At 52.4% G+C, this 15,504-nt stretch overlaps 1 protein-coding gene across 14 annotated transcripts in view; it reads right to left on the reverse strand.

Annotated features, from left to right (window-relative positions):
* The window catches only part of NCOA1 (nuclear receptor coactivator 1), a 177,635-nt gene that overhangs the window by 60,880 nt on the left and 101,251 nt on the right, over nucleotides 1–15,504 (reverse strand). For 13 of the 14 annotated variants that reach the window (XM_068936750.1, XM_068936749.1, XM_068936754.1 and 10 more), the window contains one exon: nucleotides 1,152–1,257. In XM_068936750.1, coding sequence (XP_068792851.1) covers nucleotides 1,152–1,240 — 89 coding nt within the window. In that variant the 5' untranslated portion in view covers nucleotides 1,241–1,257. Of the gene's footprint in view, nucleotides 1–1,151; nucleotides 1,258–1,639; nucleotides 1,837–15,504 lie in introns of those variants that run through there. The other variant, XM_068936745.1, reaches the window with a different exon arrangement.

Here is a 15,504-nt window from a genome sequence, read left to right on the forward strand (position 1 = left end):
CGGCCAGAAATGGTCGATATTTCACACGATGACTAAAGGGTCTGTTGGGAAGAAGACAACTGCAACAAGCGCTATCAAAACGGGCTCTATTATTATCACTCATTTTAATGGCACAGCTAAATCATGAGTTCAAGAGGCTTTGTAAGAAGGTACATGAGCTCTGCAGTTAATTTGCTGCACTAGAGGAGAGAAGTGACCACTGAGAACCGCAATAAATAGAAATTCTTAAGCAACCACTTAATGTCTCCCTCCCTTACGCTATTAGCACACTGTAGCCTTTATACTTACTGTCCAGCATGTCAGATACATGCTGTAATTAACAAAAAATACAACCGGAGCTTGCTTAATGCATCAGTATTCTGCAACCACAAGCGAAACAGCATCTCATGTAGGAGATGTACAGAGTCAGCAGTGGCACTGTAAATTCATCCTTACTAATAGGCTACATCGCAATGCAAAAAGACCCAGATGATTCACAGAGCACCAGCAAAAGCCTGCGAACAGGAGGTCACAGTCGTACATATCCAGGACTTCTTATTCTACACCTACTGGCAACGCAGCTAGGAGCTGCACGTTCAGCCGCAAGCACAAGGAGCGTTTCTGCAGCGCGCTGAGGTTCAGAGCAGGCTGCACTGCTCCCAGAAATGAACGTACTTCAGACACAAGTTGTTTCACAACTGTACCATGGAGTATGAGGGTCTCCACAGAGGTTTCTGAATGTTACAGAAACGTGCGTTTCCTGAGAATCTGCCATGAAGAGGCAGAAGGCTCGGGATGATCTGCAGACCTCACCCTCCTGCCCTTGTCAGAAGTATCTGTCCCAAATTTACTCCAACAAAACTTTCTTGATGCTCCTCTGTGTGATCAAGTGCTCTCAATTTACAAAATCAATACATTAACTTTGATAACGAGACTCTAATCATCGTTTGCCACCTCAAAACAAGCAGAGCAGATGGGGAGCTGTATTTCCATCATGTTCCATCTTCCACCACAGCCACTGATAAAAGCAAAGCGAAGTTCTGGTGGGAAGTGTGAACATTTCTGAGTGGCTGAAACCCGGCTCCATCTGCTCGAGCAGACGGGGCACAACGATGCAGTCAGAATGACAAAGTAGCCGTGGCAGGGGAACAGCTTCAGAGCGGCACACGTACCTCTGGGCCAGCGTATCACACGGCGAGCCTTTCCTCTTCCGCGAATCGGGGTTGGCAGGGTCCGTTGAACTGTCCCCAAGGCCACTCATGTTGACCTACTTTGCACCTGCAAACCAAAGAGAGCCAGAGTTAAGTACAAGCTTTCTGCAGCTACCGAATGATTGATGCATACGCGGCGGTGCCAGAAAACGCAGAGCGAGCGACCTTTGAAGAGGTAACTAATCCGACGCAAGTCATCCTTATTTGTGGAAGGTCTTCTTCCAGGAGAGCTCATCAGAACTTAAGTGCTCGAATTTCTGCCTCGTTTCAGCAGTTTACGAAGGAAACGGTGCAAAGAGAAGACGACAACTGATCACGCCACCCTCCTTTTGGTTTCCCTCCATCACCCTGCTGCCAAGCAAGCCCTCGCCACCGACACCCTCGTCTTTACGTTACAGATCGAGCTCTTCCCTTCCCCGTTTCCCCAGCTTTCAGCTTCCCGGCCTTACATCACTTCAATTGCTGTTCTGCAGTTTTCTCCCATGCCCCGAACGGCACCCATCTCTCAAAACACGGCCCGATTGGAAGCGCTCAAAAAGGCAGCCTCAGCGCTCTGTTTACATGCAAGCGCTGTGATTTCTTTTGTTTTGTTTCATTTTCCTGCAAGCGTGCGCTTTTCCCCAATCTGCGGCTTCTCTCTCCTCTCCTCCGGGCTCCTCTGACTCACGGCTCTCTAAGGACGCTCCACCCCGCGCGTTGCGTCTGCGCGCCCGCTGCCCCCGCCACCTCCGCGGCCCGCGGCTCGGCCTTGGGTTAGCGCTGCCAACCGGCCGGCCGAGCGGGCTGCGCCACCCTCGCGCACGAGCCTGGGCCGCCACCGGCCCAAGCCCTCCACCAGCCACCAGCTGGCCCAGCGGCTTGGTGGCCACGTGGGCTCCTCCTCGCAACGGCTGCTCTCAGCACGGGCACCTTCTCGTTTCCAGCTCTCTTACACCCCGAGAGACTTCACTGTTATTTTTCAGGGTGTAATTCTGGGAGGTGTTTGCAGGGATTGCGGGCAACCTAGTCCAGGCTAAGGCAAACGAGAGGTCTACGCTACAAAAAAGGTCCAGCAGCTTCAGCGAGAATATTAAACCACAAGGATCATAAAATTGCAATACCCCACGTGCGGATGTTCCTCAATAAAGAATAACGTATTTTTTTTTCTTTAACTGGATAAAAATATGACGTAGGGCCGAAACACCAGGACTTCTACTGGATTCTTCACCTTGAGGTGTGTTAAAGGGGTTTGGCCAAGGACCGTGATGCTTTCAGAGCCGAGCACAGATTTCCTTGCAATGCCCGTCTGAGAGCCCCGGCTCACCAACGGTACCTCCTCCGCTGCCGATTTAATTAAAGCCGGATGGCTCCGTTTCTCCTAGGAACCGGTGCTCCCCAGACCAGGCAGTGATGCCATCGCCGAAAGGCTGAGCGACCACCACCCCCAGCGAGGCACGGCAGCACCCGTGTGTCCGCAGAGCCCCCGCCGCCCTGCTGTCCTCAGGGAAGCTGGATTTGTCCCCTGCCTGACCAGCCTCAGACGCCCCAAAGCAGAAAATCCTCATGGGAAATCCAATCCCGCCTCGCTCTTCGGGGGCAGGAGCCAGGAAGAAGGTGGTCCAGACGCCGTGATGGCAGCTCTACCTTGCAGAGGGCTCCTCCGCAGTAGGCAAATCCCCCCACCCCCCTGCAAATCCATTTTATGTCTACCTGAAATGGCCTCAACGGGGCTAAACGTGTCACGCAACGGAGTCGAGGACTCGCACAACGCATTAAGGCCAGGGAGGCCCGATCCCCGAACAGAAAGCAGCCAGGCACATTGCTTCACTTGCCTTGCTAAAGCGGTTCAGGGATCCTTCCAGTCATCGCAGCGAGGCAATCCTGCGAATCACTACCCTCCAAAGTCGTTATTTGTTTTAGACTCTCTAGAAGCATTTGCAGTTCTCAAAAGGTACGCCACCCGCGACAGAAAGCAACGGGACCCCGCACAAGAACTGAGCTGCGTGGGTAGAGAGTAAACGGGCTCAGATATCCAGCTCGCCTTCCCGCGCTACCAGGCATCAAAGGCACCGGTTCGCCCCACGTCCTGCCTTACTTCGGAAAAGCCGCAGTTTTGGCGAGAATCGCGGTGCTGCGAAGCAAAGCTTGCTAGGACCCCGGCGCGGTCGCTGGAGGCAAGGCGGCTCCCGCTCGCCGCCCGGCCCGGCGCTCCGCTGTGATGAAACGATGCTAAAATTTCCACCGCTTTCTGAAAAACCCCTCTCCCCGAGTCGCCAAAGCACGTTTCCGGACGGGCTGCTTTTGCGCTCTGTGCAGCGCAGCGGGTCACCTACCTGCCCGGATGCTTAAAGAGACCCCAGTGCGACCAGTCCACTGCGTTATCTCACGCAGCGGAGATGTCCGGGGCGGTGTTAAATGCTCCAGATCGCGACCTACCTAGCGACCCATCTCTGCGCTCGATGCTCCCCGTTTAAAACGCCAGCTCCAAACCAAGCGCGATACGTGGATTTAACCAGCGGCGCGGAGGGAAAGCGAAGGGCCGTCCTGCAGCACGCGCTCGCTTCTGCTAACGCCTTGCGTCACTGTCAGCAAGATGAAGTCACGCTAGCAATATCAGCGCGGCCGAGCAATAACTCCTCCGCGCTGCCAGCAGCAGCGGGGAGCCGGGTTAGCTGCCTCTAAGCTGCGAGCAAGGAAACAAGAAAACTCTGTTCAGAAGCCGACCGGCTAGCCAGGACCAGGGATCTGGGCTTATTCCCCCTCTTCCGCCTGTTTGAAATAAGGAACGATGCCAAATATTAACGGGAAAAAAACCCAAACTCTGTAAAAATCAGTGTCACGCTAAAACTGCTGCATCATCTGCGCCAGGTGACAAGGGCTCGCTCGGATTTAAGGCAAGTTGACTGTGCTTTCAAATTACGTCCTTCCCGATCCGATACCCGCAAAGGCAGCACTCTAGCTCCCGCAGGCTTGCTGCCGGCTTACCCAGCCCGCTACGCGCGCCTCAAGAAAATTCAACATCGACATTAAAACTTTCACTTGCTTCCCCCCCGCCCCCACCCAAAATACTGAGTTTCGAGAATTATTGTTGCTCCAGCAGGTCCCGATCTTGCATATCAGCAGACTGCAATGAAAAACGTGGCGCAGGACGGGAGAGGCGGAAGGCAAAGACGCAGCGCCCGCCGGGGATGCTCCGCTGCAGGACCCCGGCCTTGGCCACGGCCACCCTCCGCCCCGCAGAGGTGAAGTAAGGACAAAACTGCAGCCTTAGCTGAAATCCTTGGCTCGACTTAAGCCCTTGATGTAACACGCTCAGTGTTTCTTTTTATTGTAAAAGCCGTTTATTTTACAGCAAAACTTGCCAGGGCCGACAGGCCAAAAATGTAACCTAGTCTAAAAATAACGGGGAGGACTCGGCGGCGAAGAAGCGGCGGTGGGGACGAGCGAGGCCGGGAGCCCGGCGACGAGGTGCCCTCGCGGCGGGCACGGGCTGACCGCGCGCGGGGGGATTTGCACCAGCGACCTGATTTCCGCACGCCGGCTCCTCGTGAAAACGGCAACGTCCCCGCTCGCTCCGGAAAGCAAACAGGGACGGACGAAGCGCAGCGCGACGGCGATCAACACAAGCTAATTAGTTCAGTCTGGAGAGGGAGCGGGGGGAAGCGGTCTCCCGGCTTCGGACAAGTTCCCGCTGATGCAAACCTGTCCCATAAAACGCTCGCTCCCTTGCTGTCACGACGGTTAACCACCAGAACTGTATGAAGGGACTGCACAAAACGCTGCCCTGGCGTTTGCCGGCGCTGCTTGCCCGCCGCACGGGCGCCCTGGCAGCCGTGGGGCCGCTGCGTGAACAGGCACCGAGCGCCGGCCGCGCGCCGAAGCAGCCTCATCTCCAACTCGGTCGGGCTGCAGAAAGGTCGTTACGAAGCCCGGCCTCAGGCTCGGCGCCGCGCGCGCCCGATGCAGCCGTCAGAGCCGTTGCAGCGATGCCGCAGGCGAGCACAGCTGCGCTTTTGCACATCTGGAAGCCAAGCGAGCTCAGGCGATCCCAGCCGCAGCTCCCCGACCCCAGCGAAACCAGGGCTCAACTCAAGCGACGCCCAAGGCCAAAGGGTCGGCAGCACCAACGCTTGCTTCTGAGGGACGGTTCTCCAAATCCACATTCCCTCTGATTCTGCGTTTCTAGCTTATGGCCCCAATCCTGGTCCCTCCTCTTATCAGGACCATGGTGCACCTCTGAAGCCGTTCCTCCAGGAGACAATGTCTTCAAAGACATCGATCAACCCAAAAAAATAGTGGGGTAGGAGTGGATGACAAAAGGAAGCCTTTTTGGATGGACGCTCATGAATACACCAACGGTGACAAGAGCCTTGCTAACCGGGGGCACAGAGGACCAAGCTCTGGCCCACACCACTATTCCAGCAGCACCTTGCAGGCCTTCGCAGGAATGCAATTTCCATACTAACGAAAAATGACTAAAAGGAAGAAAAAGCGTATCAGTGACTAAGGCTTAATGCTCATGCTCTCAGAACTATATCAAGAGATCCCCAGCAGCCTGGCACAGACAAGCCGTCACTACCTCCAGCAGGCGTAAACAGCCCGAGTGATCTTGCCCACGACCACCGAAAGAATAAAAAGACAGAGCTGGCCCCTGAATACTTAATACTACCAGAACTGCCTATTTCTAAAACGCGTTTCCACATTTTGGATGAATTTGGCACAGAGAAGTGCTTACAACATAATGCTAACATTTTTAACTCCTGCAGATTACAGAAGGAACAACGAAACCGTATCGCGGACACCGAAGCAGCGATGGATGGGAAACAGTGAGTCGCTCGTTAACCTGCTGCATGCGTCGTCAAGGTTTGGGCTTTTTAAAAATACCTTCTTTTTCTGACTCCATCCCTAACGAAAAAAGGAGAAGGGCTCACAGTCCTGATGAAACGTTGCTTTTTTGGCTGCTGAAGTCGTCAAAAACAAACGTCGCGTCTGTTTTGTGCAACAGTCCTAGGCCTGAAAATCCCCTCTCAGCATCAAGTGACCATCTTCGTCGCTCTTTCTATCGTTATTACAATAATAGCTATTATTATTATTTTATCATGGAGTCTCCAGCGCAGCCTGTGCAGTTCTTTGCGTGATTTTAATTCTGAGCACTAGCAACGCCTCCGCGGCCGCGCTCCGGAGAAGTCGAGGGTGTGCTCTCCAGCCGCGGGCTTCCCAACCGCTTCATCTCTTGCCCGCGAGAAGTACTTAGCTTTGGAAAGGTAACACGGGCCGGGCGATCAATGACGTTGAAGCTCTTTGACCAAAGGTCATTCTGCACAAGGTGACAAAAGCAGACGCACCGCCACGCGGCAAAGCGCCTTCTTCCCCTGGGACGGAAGCGCAGAATAAGTGACCGTGAGTGAATTGCTCAAGGTGCAATTCAACAAGTGCTTCTTCTTCACGCGGCGCGTTGCTAGAAAACGCAAAAAGGACAGAAAGAGCCACATGAACCGGCGTCCTGCAGACCAGACATCGTCCTTCAAGATGCGACGGTCCAAAGACCTTAGAGAAACCCCGAATACGAGTGTGCCAATCATCCGCGTTAAACTCGCAGCTCACAGCCGCGCGGCCGCATCCCCCTCTAGCCTGCGGATAACTCCCAAAGCCAAAAACGGGACAAAACCAACGACGGGGGAAAAGTGAAAGCCAAACGTCTCCTTCCGCTCCGTCACGACGCAGAAAAGCCGAAAAGGTCTCCTGGCCTCGCACCGGTCTCCTCATGCTGCTGCCTGGGCCGAGGAAGGCGATCCCGGGCTCCAGCGAGGCTTTCGGAGGCGCTGCCTCCCGCCCGGTCTCTCCACATTAATTTCGGGAGCGCCGAAAGGCTCCTGATTAATTAGCCGCGTTGAAATCGAGCGTGTCCTGCTCGGATGCCCCGTCTGAGAGGCTTCTCCAGCCCTTCCCCAGGAGGCGACAGCTCAGGACATCCTTCCTTTTGCCGCCTCAAGAGCTCAGAAGCAGCTATGGGATGTCATTGAAGCATCTCCCTCGTCCAAAAAAAAAAAACCAACCCACCAACGTGAGCAGAAGCGCCGGAGCAAACGCTGCCGTTCGAAACGTTGGCGTGAAGCAACGTCCCGCGCGGCAATCGAAACGTCACCACTGCCAAGCACGAACTCCTGCCTGGGCCTCTTTGCACCACAGGTGGCACCCACCTCGGAGCTGCCGTGGTTTTGCCCCTCGCCTCCGCGGATCCCTCCCAGGCGGCACCCGGCGATCGCCCTCCGGGAGCGCGGCGGCGCGAGCGTGAGCACGGGGCAGCCCTCGTGCCCTGCAGCCCCGCCGGCCCCGGATGACGCTGCTCGGGTGTTCCTAACTCTTTTAAACATCTCCCCAAATCAAGAGCGCTTTATTCTGTTACGCTCGTTAGAAGCCCTGTAGAAATTCAGATTTCCTCCTTACACCAGCTCTTTTCCCCCAAACCGCTTTCGTACCGAGCCGCCCGTGAACGTCAGCGCACGTTGCCTGAGCGCGTCCATCTGTATAATTATACGCGCAAAAAGAGGCACCCAAACAGTTGCTTGCTGTTAACAGGTACGCGGCCGTCCACGGGAGGGAAAAGCTGAAAGCCTACGGGTTGAACAAGATTTGGCGAGCCGGGCGATGTGCCAGTCGAGGCGGGCTCCAAAGCGCTCTCGAGGGTTATATATAAAAAACGCTTCTCCCGGGTACGCGCGTGCCCTCTGCGAGGACAGCCAATAAATGGAAAGTCGATGTTGGGTTTGCCCGAGTTACACCAAACAAAACAACCAAGCGTTGCTTGGGCAAGTTTTTATTGTTCTTCACGTCTTTACGCAACGCGGATCGGGGCTAAATGTCACACAAACACCAAAGACCTTCCTCCGCAGCGAGACAGCGGGAAAAAAAGAGATGTAAAGGGGAAAGAAAGAAAGAGGGTGAAGACTTTCACCCAAGTCACCCAACTCCGCCTAAATTCATTATTTTCCACCTCTGCCCCAAATCTCCACTGCTACAGCAGGCAGCAGCCCCACAACCACACCTGCCTATTCATTTTTATTCCTCCGCGCCAGAGCGCACACGATAGCACGACGTATTTCTAAGCTAGGTCACCGGCTTCTCCAGCTCCGCTTTGGGCAATTTGGTGCGTGCACAGCACCTAGCGCAGAGGATTTGCATCTTGCTTGGAAACGCGGGCTCCGCAACGCCGCTATCACAGCCTGAACAACCACAGAAAACACCTTAAAAGAGCGAAAATTTCAAGCACAGCTAAGGACCGCGTTTGTGAAGCGAGCCCAAAAGCGAGTACCTGTTTTCTCTCTCATCCGGGACCAGGGCTCAGCGTAATCAAAAATACAAACACGGGGCAAAAAGGTCTGGGCTTAGAGGGGTGGAAAAAAGAGATGCGGAAATCAAGTGGCGTGTGGCCAAACGGGCAGGGTTTGGACACCGAGCCCCAAAAGCGAGCCAGAGGCTACGGAGTTGCGGGGCCCTGGAGCCGCTTCCCACGGCTGGCGAGAGCTCCCGCCAGCCCGGATGATTTCCCTCCAGCCGAGGCAGTGCTGGAGGCTGCGAGGGTTAAGCCTTTTAGATCTGGGCTTAACTACTGCACTACCAGATTTCTTGGACTCCCGAGCGTTTTCCGCTTTGGGAAGCGCAAGGACAGCATCCAGCAGATGTTTTTCTTGCCGTGGCCTCGTTTTTTTTCCAGGAGAGTTTCTATGTTGCTTTCCAGCCGGAAGCACTGGAGCCCAGGGAATTTTTCCAGACTATCTTGTCTTGCCTTGAGCTGCCTGAAACGTTGTTAGGGGACGGGCAGGGAGGCAGGGGACGGGGAGTAGTCACAACCACTTTACCCATACGCTCCCCCGAAGGCTGCGTCATGTGCACGTTCTGATTTTTTGGAAGCAGCAAGGCTAGTAGCAAGGTTAGAAGAGCGAATATACGGCATGGGAGAGAAAGAGCAACGAGGAGAGAAACCCTCTGAAAAGGTGAGTCAAGGTGAGGTTTGTACAATGTCACTTACATACCACTCCACTAATTTTTATCTTTTGCCTAGCGCTCGCGCTTGTAAAAGAAGCACTCCTTCCAAACACACCATTTTGAGGGTGTGCAGGGAAGCGCAGGGTCCTGCCCCTGGGGAGGAATAACCCCAGGCACCAGGACAGGCTGGGGGCTGAGCTGCTGGAAAGCAGCTCTGCAGAGAAGGACCTGGGAGTGCTGGTGGACACCAAGGTGACCATGAGGCAGCCATGTGCCCTGGTGGCCAAGAAGGCCCATGGGATCCTGGGGTGCATTAGGCAGAGTGTTGCCAGCAGGTGGAGGGAGGTGATCCTGCCCCTCTCCTCAGCCCTGGGGAGGCCCCACCTGGAGTCCTGTGTCCAGTTCTGGGCTCCCCAGGACAAGGGAGACATGGAGCTCCTGGAGAGAGTCCAGCCAAAGGCTACTAAGACGATGAAGGGCCTGGAGCATCTCTCCTAGGAGGAAAGGCTGAGGGAGCTGGGCCTGTTCAGCCTGGAGCAGAGAAGACTGAGGGGGGTTGTCATCAGTGTGTACAAGTATCTGAAGGGAGGATGGGGCCAAACTCTTCTCCGTGGTGCCCAGTGATAGGACGAGAGGCAACAGGCACAACCTGAAGCACAGGCAGGTCTGCCTGAACATGAGGACAAACTTCTTTCCTATGAGGGTGACTGAGCACTGGAGCAGGTTGCCCAGGGAGGTTGTGGAGTCTCCATTCTTGGAGGTATTCCAAAGCCTTCTGGACAGGGTCCTGGGCGATGTGCTGTAGTGACCCAGGTTGAGCAGGGGGGTTGGACTAGATGATCTCCCGAGGTCCCTTTCAACCTCCACCGTTCTGTGATTCTGTGAGGTCATCAAATAAACTCCTATCGGCAAGAGGAGGTGAAATTTAGCCAGGAGATGGCAAAAGCGACAATGTTATGCTTAAAAATCACACTGCACCCCAGGCTCGTGCTGGGCCTCTGCATGAGGGGCATCTCCCCAAATACTGCAATGCCTCATCCGTGCTCGCTCCAAACGGAGCCGGGCGCCTGCGGTGAAACCGGGAAGGGACAAGCACCCAGCATGCCTCTTGAAGGAGATGCTCCTAGAGCTCATCTTGGTGCTCCGTGCTCACACAAAAACAAACAGCGGCTCAAAAAAATCAATTCGGATTCAGATTCAAGGTAGGATTTAAAATCAAAACCAGGCCTGAGTTCAGACCCTAAACATTGCAAACTCTGGAGGATTTTGATCTGCGCAGAATTAACTAGGGAGAAGCAGGACATCTCCCACTGAAGAAGCACTGGAGGGGTCTGTAGGCAGGCTTCATTTCTCATTCTGCTACAGGACGCTGGGCAAAACATGCAGCTCTCCATCCCCATCTTCCATCTGTTTTGCCTGTTCATACTGTCATCGCTTTGGGACAGGACGCGCTTTTCCACGTTGTAGGAAGGAACTCTGATCTTTGCTGATGTCAAGACATCGATGTGGTTATTTTTATTTTTGCAAATGCTTTGCACTAATCATGAGAGTATGCTGCAAATAACTAACTAATATGAACCACAGTGACTCAGAGGTGCAGAAACGGATATGCACGAGAGATGCCACCTTTGTGCAGTCTTAGGTATCACCTGGCAGCGTTTACAGCAGAGATAAGGTACAAAGCCAAACTACAAGAACCGTAACCTTTTTTCCCCGTAACTGATAAGAAAAGTGGGTTAATTTATACAGCCTCTGAAAGGAAAAAATAACATTAATTCCCCCGTAGTCACAGAACTTTACACACTTAGTTTCATATTACGTTTGTGAATTACACTTTGCAATTACACAATTTTCTCTATGGGGAGAGAGAAGCATTTGGCAGCACGTACAAATACATCGGGTTCTCAGGTAGCACAAATTAAATTGCGGTAGAGGCACATGTGACTTCATAAAAATTACTGTACGTCTGCCTTGGTTATACAGTAACGCGCAGGCAGCGATGCCACCAATGCAATGTCACGGAAACCTCCCGCAGCAGAAAGGGCGCTCGGCTGGCGGCAGGGCTCAGCTGCGAGCCCGCAGCTCTCCCCAAACGACGCTGGCCCCAGCACCTTCAACAGAAGACGGTGCGAGTAGGACGGAGGGAGAAAATAACCCTTTCCAGGGTTTTCAGGGTACAGACTCGGGGATCTGTACTCCAAGGCCGCACGAGCTCTGCTCCAACTGGACCTAATTCTAATAAGAAACAGAAAAACGCCTCTGCGGATGCGTGCCTCTGTGCAGACTGCAAAACGCGTAAGCGAGCCGGTCTGCTGTCCTCCTGCCAGGAGGAGGCTGGCCTAGAGCTCCCTTCCACCCGATATTTGTAGGATGTACTCATTTGCATATAATTTCATTTTTTCATATTTCTGTATTTGCATAACGTCTCAGACGCCTCAAATGCGTGGATTAAAGAACCACACGCGAGGGCTTAGCGGCAAATATGAACGAAGAAGACGAGCTTGTTGCAGAAGCCTTGCCGCTGAGACCTGGAGCCTCCCTTGTGCTACAGTCATTGCGACAGCGTCACAGCTATTGGACCTCCAGGGAAAACACACGCGAGGCCATCCCTGGGTAAACGCCTTCAGCTGCTAAAACTGGAACCTCGATTCTCCACTGGCCAAGCAGGAGCCACATTACTGTCGGCGGTGGGGCTCCAGCAACCCCACCATCCAGCAGCGCATGCGTTAGAGCGTTTTGGGGAAGGTATGGCGTCAAACTGCAGCCCTCGCCGCTCAGCGGAGACACTGCCCATTGCCCTGCCAGGGAAGAGTTTTCTCTGCAGTTTGGGGCGTTGAAAGAGCCCTTTCATCGCGGCTGGAGCCATGGCCCCTGTGAACCAGCAGCTGCAAAGCACGTCCCGGCAGCGGCTGTGCACGAGTCCCAAGCCTGGACTCCGGCTCCCTCCTTTCCAGGGACACAATTAACAGGATTTCGGATGTGTTGCGGCTCAGTGTCAAACAGCTCAGATGCGTCTATTTGTGCACGTTAATGAAACAACCGCCAAGCCACTCAACACCTTTGGAGCACAAAGCGTATATAATTATCATTTACGCTGGAATGATAGAGACTAAAATTCGCTCCTTAAAATACAGAAACTGATGCCTACCAACCCATCGCCATTCTGGGTCAACTTCAACTGCAAGTCCTGCCAAGCCAGCAGCGCTTCCCACTGGCTCTGTCCATGCAGGACTACCCACGATCACAGTACAGAAGCGTCTGAAAATAAACGTTACCAAAATGGCTGGTAAACCTATTGCTACCAACATTAGGTCCAAGGTCTGCATGCTGCATTAGGCAAATATTTAGCAGCCCTCGGGAGGACAACCTCGGCACCACCACAATACATTCAATTCTCCATTCGAGCAAACTATACGCTCACCGCTGCCACTGCGCCCAAGGAAAAACGTCAGGGACGTGAGCCTCTCGTCAGCTGAGCCACGTAAGAAAGGTGCTCGCTCCAGGTCCGCTCTCCAGCCAACAGAAGGGTACGGTCACAAGCCAAAAGCTTACATGGGACGGATCATCCCCCCGCAGCTGTGCGTCTTCCAGCATTGACTGCAGAGGAAACGCTCCGGGGGAAGCTCCTTCATGACGTGCCTTCGCTTAAAGCAAAGCAGCGAGGGGGATTTATCCATACCTTTGTGTCTTAGCGAGGCGCTTTAGCAAACTCAAGAGTCCTGGCGGCCGAGACGGAAGGGAAGACACCATACACTGACTGCAATATGAAAGACAGCCATTAAGAAGACCGGAAATACCAATAAGCTGAATTTGTTGGAGGGCTGGAGCCTCAGATCTAATGACTAATCTTGAAATCATGCTTTGAAGAAATCTGAAAGAGGGCTATTATACCAACAGTGTTTCTGGCCAGGCTTTCTTCTTCTTCTCCTTTGTCTTTTTCTTCTGTTCTTTTTTATTTCATTGGCTAGCATTTCTCCTACTTTCAGCCAAACATTTTGGACTACTTCTGCTTTCTCCTGCAGGTTCCCATCAGCAGCAGTATTCACAGGTGTCTCTGACGGAAAGCAGCAGAAAACGTGCAATGGGCTGAACAGTCTGCTGCCTCTCCTACCACCATCTGAGATCTCTTATTTTTCGTTCTCTGTCTTTGGTCTGCTTCTCTTAAGGCACTCGAACAGCAAGAACAGGAGTCCTAACAAGAAGCAGGAACAATTTTCCTGAAGAAGAGTTACAATACACGCTCCAATTGGACAAGTCTTCTGAAGACAATCCCTTCTACTGCCATCGCATACAAGGCCAAGCCAAACGGCAGGGCAGGTCCAACACAAGGCCGCAAAAACTTCTGAGGCTCTTCACCCTTGCACGCAGGGATACGAAAGCCCCATGCTGTGGGAACACTGTGCTTCTCTGAGCGCTCATGGAAAGGAAGAGAGTCAGAAGAAAACGTCTGAAGTGTCAGTTTCCAAAGGATGACGTTTTATCTACTGGAGAGAATTTTGCATTTACCAAAACAAAGCACTGCACTATAGAATTTGTTTGAAAAAACTGCTATGGGTTCACTGCAAAGAAATTAATCCATTTGAGTAGATTTGATGCCCACTTCCTGACTGGCACCTCCCAGTTCTAAAGATGTAGGCTCTGAGCTGGCTTCCTTGAAAAAAGTCTAGGTGGCTACAACTAAGATAGCTAAGGTAACACAAAAGCCAACCAAGATGCAGCAAGCACACACACACAGAAAGTGAAAGAATATATTTTTAACCTACTGATCATACCCTTTTATGGAATTTTAACTAGAGTGCCTGATCTCTAATTATCTGCGGATAAACCCATAAGGCAGGGATATTATCATCCCCTGGCTTAACCATTTGTGGTTAGTGTTGGTCATCACTAGGATTTTTTACAAGTATAAAAAATGTACACTTCTTTCTTGTAAACCACAGATTTCTTTTTAAAGGCCTGACTGGCGAAGACAAAGCTTTAGAGAAACTTATGGTAAAGACGGACGGCACCTTGCCTGCCTCAATGTGGAGATACAGCAGCCATCTGCTTCCTCAAGTCCTTATCCGCTGTCCACATTTGAAGTGTATCGCAAAAGGTTCGAGGACCGATTCTCTACCCCAAACATGATTCGTTGATATTGTGGTGGGTGTGCGTGCGTGTGGGTGTGCGTGCGTGTGAAGTGAGCTTTACTTCCCTTCTCCAGTTATGAGCTGAGCGAAGCTTAGCAGTCTCCAACACCCGAATCCATGGTCAGGTTCATTTTTTAGAGCGACATTTAGATACGTTGCTGTCTAACTGCAATTGTTGGCATTTGTCAGACAAGCCCAGCAACACGCAATTTTTTCAGTGGAGGCAGGAGGCTCTGAAGTTCTCCTCTCCCAGCCTTTCACAGAATGGTGGAGGTTGACAGGGACCTCTGGAAATCATCTAGTCCAACCCCTCTGCTCAAGCAGGGTCACTTACAGCACATTGCCCAGGACCACGCCCAGGCAGCTTCTGAATATCTCCAAGGACGGAGACTCCACAACCTCTTTTACTCCTGTTGCACATGTTAACTCTTCCCTGAGCCCCGAGCGGGGCTCCAGGTGCCAAGCGCCAGGGTGCCACCACCTCGCTTCAAGCAAGCGCAGAGGGAAGAGGCGAACGTCAGGCCCCAAGATGCTCCCGAAGGCGAAGAGCCCTCCAGTGCAGCAGCGGCCAGAAGAGCTAGGAGGGCAAAACGCTGTAAAAACTAGCACAGACAGCAGAACTGGGCTCCGTAGGCCAGCTCCCTAGGTATACCTAGGAATACCACGCCCGAGGTATTTAAACAAATTATTAATCGCTGTTCTAAAAGGCATTTTTAGCCCAGTGCATTTAAAAGACTTCAGAGGATGGAAACTTCTACTCTGCTTTCTCAAACAATCCTATCTATGCTAACGGCAACAGGTCTGGGTATCCCTCTCCAGTGGTACCGCAAGCACAAGCTTTTGCTCACCGGTATTTTATGACTGAGCATTAATTTACCCATGACCAAAGCAACAATCCATCAAAGCAGCTGAGTGCTTCACCTTCACAATTAGTGTCCTACCCTCACGTAACTAACCATATCAGCACAACAAACTCAAAGTGCGGTACTGCAGCTTTTTCAATAGAAGTAAAACCATTAGTAAGCTAGAATCAAAACATACACTGAATTTGGTTTCTTTTCTACCAAAAATAAATATTTTGAAAGGACAAAGAAGGAAATACATAGAAGGAAGAAAACCCCACACATAAAAATGTAGCTTGAAGAATAAAAGATTAACAGCCTCCTTAAAATGAAGTCAAATTCTTATGAAACACGGAGAAGATGTGGGCATGGAAATGC

This window comes from Struthio camelus, chromosome 3, assembly GCF_040807025.1.
Source record: "Struthio camelus isolate bStrCam1 chromosome 3, bStrCam1.hap1, whole genome shotgun sequence".
NCBI lineage: Eukaryota > Metazoa > Chordata > Aves > Struthioniformes > Struthionidae > Struthio > Struthio camelus.